We start from the raw sequence: 4,195 nt of genomic DNA on the forward strand, positions 1-4,195 counted from the left end.
TTACAAGCCCGAAGCCCAAAGTCCTAACCAGTAGGCCACGGCTGCCCCATGTGTTTACAAGCATATAAACGTACACAACTGTGACTGGTGAAACTTCCTGTGACTCCCATAAGGAGGCCTTTGGGTATTGTTTTAAATAGTCATGTAACAATGAACATTCATATATTTAAATGACAAGTGACTGCACTGCACCACCACTTCCACCACATACATTAATTAGCTACTAAATACTATAGACTGACTACCATTATCCATGCTAACTGACATAGAGTAGGAATGAAGTCGCTGGACAAAAACATCTTTATTGCCTTATGGCTTACTGGAAGGTTGGGTCCAGTAACACTATCATCAGTCATTCTCTTAGGCTACATCCACACTATTCCGTTTTCATTTGAATCCAAAATAATTTTAGTCCAATCTCATTGTGTCAATGTCATTGATACTACACTGCACTACTTACCAAATAGCACATGCGGACAGAAAAGTAATTTACGGAGAGAGCTAGGAAGGACAAGAGGAGAAGAGAGAGAAATGGAGAAGAGTCCATCAGCCAGACTACTTGGTCAGGGACAAAGGAGGTTTTGTGTAAATCTCCTCATTGCTACACTGTCAAAGTCAAATGCAGAGGCACAGCTGGGGGTGGAGAATTGACCACAGCTCCATACCAACGTCTGCCACCGTCTACAAGGCCCACAGGAGCCAGAGGCTCTGAGAATGTGAGCAAGGAGACATCTCAATCATAGTATTTTAAAAAGGGGGATGGCGATCAAGCACAGCAGTTCAGGCTACAGGTCACATAATAGCATAGAGATAGATCAAATGTGATAACATAACCAAAATAATATTACATGAGTGTACTAATGACATGACGACAACAAAATATGACAAGAATCCAATTTCAAGTCCAATTCAAAAGCGGGTACTTAGAGCAACTATGGCCCTGCACAAACAATCAAGCTTCTTTTATTCTATCTTTTTGTGCCACGGTTTCTCTACAACATTCTTAGCCATCTAGTAGGCTATAGGGTGCTGTCTCTACAAACCACTTAATGTGAAATCCTCCACAAGCCCAAGACGTTTGGTAATGTTCATGACGCATGGCATGTAACGTGTAGTAGCATGCCAAGACAACATTCTTTGACATATACAACAGACCAATTATCACTTAAACCCGACGAAAGCCACCTGAGTAATCAGCTACCTGATCTGCCCATAGGCTGCACCTACTATATCCTGGCCCAGGCCACTACGTGAGCAAAGCTAGGACATGTTCTGCCCCATCTGTCTCTCTTCCCACACAAATGTCAGGTGGGGGGACATTTCCCATTGGTTTAGAGCCCATAGCACGTTGGGTTTTCTGAACAACCATCCTGCAGGTTCAAGTGACGATTTTGGTTGACAAAATATGTGTAAAACAATGCTAATTTCCAAACAGGAAATGTGATCATCGCTGATTTACACCTCGACAACATTTCTCAACGGGATTCCAGGCCCACAGGCTACAGATGGCAGCTAGGTAGAGTAAATCCGGATAGGCAGTGACAGCATGCAGAAGGAAGTCGTGCTCACTTCAATCTAACAACAGTGTTTTGAGGGGGTTTTCCCCACTCAGATACACATATAAAGGTGAACCGTCAAGGAAGTCTATATGCACAATGAAGAACAAATGTTTATTCCATATTTCTTTCTTGTTTGAACACCACCCAGGGAGCTGTCCTTCGGATTATTCACCTGCATTTATGTTACAGATTCGTAACTAGGCTACTGTAATATTCTTGCGATCATTTAGCATGTGAAAACCTGCACAGTTTGACAGATTCAAAGTATTGACACTCACCTCCACGCGGAATGCAGTACAGCCTTTGAGAAACTCTCTGATATTGCTCTGGCAGTCGGAGTCGTTCCTTGGTTCCTGACAAATCTGTGATGACGGAAAAGCGAACCGCGTTACCAATCCCGATCCGTACTATTTTACAATTCGGGAACTCTAGGCTTCTTGACATTCAAAACTGTGAGCACTATATAATATATTTACATAGTTCATATTACATATACTATAATCGGCATGGAGAAAACTTATGTAATTGTATTTAGAATCGGGAAGTAGGGTTGGAAAAGAGGAAATGACGTTCTAATATTCCACAATAGTTGCTGGGAAGCATGTGTGTCAGTCATGCAGGCACATTGAGTTTGATAGGCAAACATAGGCTGTAACATTTAAAAAATCATGAACATGCAACAGCAGGTTCAATTTGTTTTAGTGGCACTACCACTAATATTATTACCCGAATGACTTGTTATTGGATGCATCTGTTCAACTAGGATGACTGTTTGGTTTCCTGGATGCTCTTGCATCTGAAATGTGCAAGACCTCAGCAATGGCCTTTATTTTAGACATTACAGGTTCATGCTATTTTTTTTTTTCATTTTGAAATTTGTTCTGTACATCATCACAGGTTGCTATAATTGATTTGGGTAATTCAAAAGTGTCTACATTTATTTATTTCAGCCTAAGTTGATTTATTGGGACTAAGTTAATTTTGTATGCATTATGAAGAAACATCTGTATTTATTTTATCTTTTTTTTTATAGTGATGGGATGGTGGGATGGCTGAACACACTTGTCGTTGAGCCCTAATAACTAAATCATGGTACTGTTCCTTTAAATTGGGGGTATTCCTCCCCTCAAATGATCTCTGTCAATGGCGCCCAGCTCATGTGGACTCTGTATATCAGTTGCACTGTTCTGTTGGTTAGATTAGAGGGAATATCTTAAATCTGCAGTAATTAAAGACTATGTTATAGGAGGAAGTTTTAGAATTATACATATCCTTGTCATTTAAAGGGATCCATAAAACCATAAATGGCCTAGTTAACGAAATTAACCCTGAAATTAGGGATCCTGAAATTATTTGTAGATGAAGATGGACTAAACAAACTCACATTTCTGGTCTAGTCCTGTTTGTTTGGTAGCCTGTTACTATCGCTTGTGCTTATGGCTGTGGCATTTCCTGTCATCAGGACAATGCTCTTTATTTAAACCAACTAACTCTCCCTATAAAATACAAACATGGTTAGGTAAAGCCTTGACAGCTGCGTGCGTAATATTTTCCGTAGTCTTGGGTGCCTAACATATTAATATAACCTTACTTTCTCGACGGACCCTGGGCGCAGTCGTTCCAACAGCTTGCAAAGGACCACCCCATCTTTGAGAGATGCCTGTAAAAATCCTTCTGGGTCTGAAATGGTCTTTTTCGGGGATTCCAGGACACCCAATGTAATGAGCCACGTAACTGTCTGTTCAGCGGGATTCATGGCCACATTCACAAACAACGACCTCCAAGCGTAACCGAATAAAAGTTCACTAGATTAAAAGAGGGCTTATACACAACATCTACCACCGGCTACATGAGTGCGATATTTGGAGCACCCTCTCCCTGTGATCCCTCCTCCCGGACGCTATGACGATTTGCCTAGATTTGTCTGGCAGGTCTAGTTTCGCTCCAGGTTCCCTTTGGCAAACTGTCAACCGTTCTCAGTTATCCAGCAAACCTGAATAAGCTGCCGTTTCTGATGCAGATAACATCATAGATAAAACACATAATAGCCTACATCATAGTATGACGGGCTACGTAATAAGCTACAGAATAACATTCAGGCCAATTAGGTAGCCTACTGTACATGCAATCTGCCAGAAAGCCACAACCGTGCTGTGCGCCCATTGCTTTCAATAACACAAATAGTGGTGCGATTGCTGAGAATATTCCATCAAACATTGTTTATCCTGACAAGTGTTTCCCCCCCCCACATTAAGCTACGTTGGTTAACTAAGTTCTGAACTACTAGGCACTCCTGAAAACTATACATTTTTGCATTAATCGTTCATCCTAAGCATTTTAGAACAAGTCACCCGCATTTCAAAATTACATTTGACTCATTTCAGTGGCACAGCAGTCATCAGTCCTGGTATGTCATTGTTGACAGGTTCCCCCTGCTGGAAAACACGTGGTACTGTAGCAGCCTTACCATTTTCAGTCGAGTATCCATGAATGACATCATGCTGAATGATATGGTGGTAAATCAGATGCTTTTATCATGATATGGCCACTGCATAATATAATACCTCTTTTAGTATTAACACATTTAGCTTCCAACCCATACATGATCACAACGGTCATCAACTCAGGCTGAAACC

At 41.2% G+C, this 4,195-nt stretch overlaps 1 protein-coding gene across 2 annotated transcripts in view; it reads right to left on the reverse strand.

Moving 5' to 3' along the window:
- arhgef7b (Rho guanine nucleotide exchange factor (GEF) 7b) overlaps positions 1–3,409 on the reverse strand; it is a 39,307-nt gene extending 35,898 nt beyond the window's left edge. For both annotated transcript variants that reach the window (XM_076302985.1, XM_076302986.1), the window contains exons 1-2: positions 3,151–3,409; positions 1,838–1,921 (exon numbers count right to left, since the gene is read on the reverse strand). In XM_076302985.1, coding sequence (XP_076159100.1) covers positions 1,838–1,921; positions 3,151–3,315 — 249 coding nt within the window. In that variant the 5' untranslated portion in view covers positions 3,316–3,409. The remainder of the gene's footprint in view (positions 1–1,837; positions 1,922–3,150) is intronic.
- Positions 3,410–4,195: the final 786 nt, after the last annotated feature.

The sequence above is a fragment of the Alosa pseudoharengus genome, unplaced genomic scaffold (genome assembly GCF_046254945.1).
Source record: "Alosa pseudoharengus isolate Yale_2024_CS ecotype anadromous, Long Island Sound unplaced genomic scaffold, YU_APseudo_1.1 YU_APseudo_1.1_scf_24, whole genome shotgun sequence".
Taxonomy (NCBI): Eukaryota; Metazoa; Chordata; class Actinopteri; order Clupeiformes; family Clupeidae; genus Alosa; species Alosa pseudoharengus.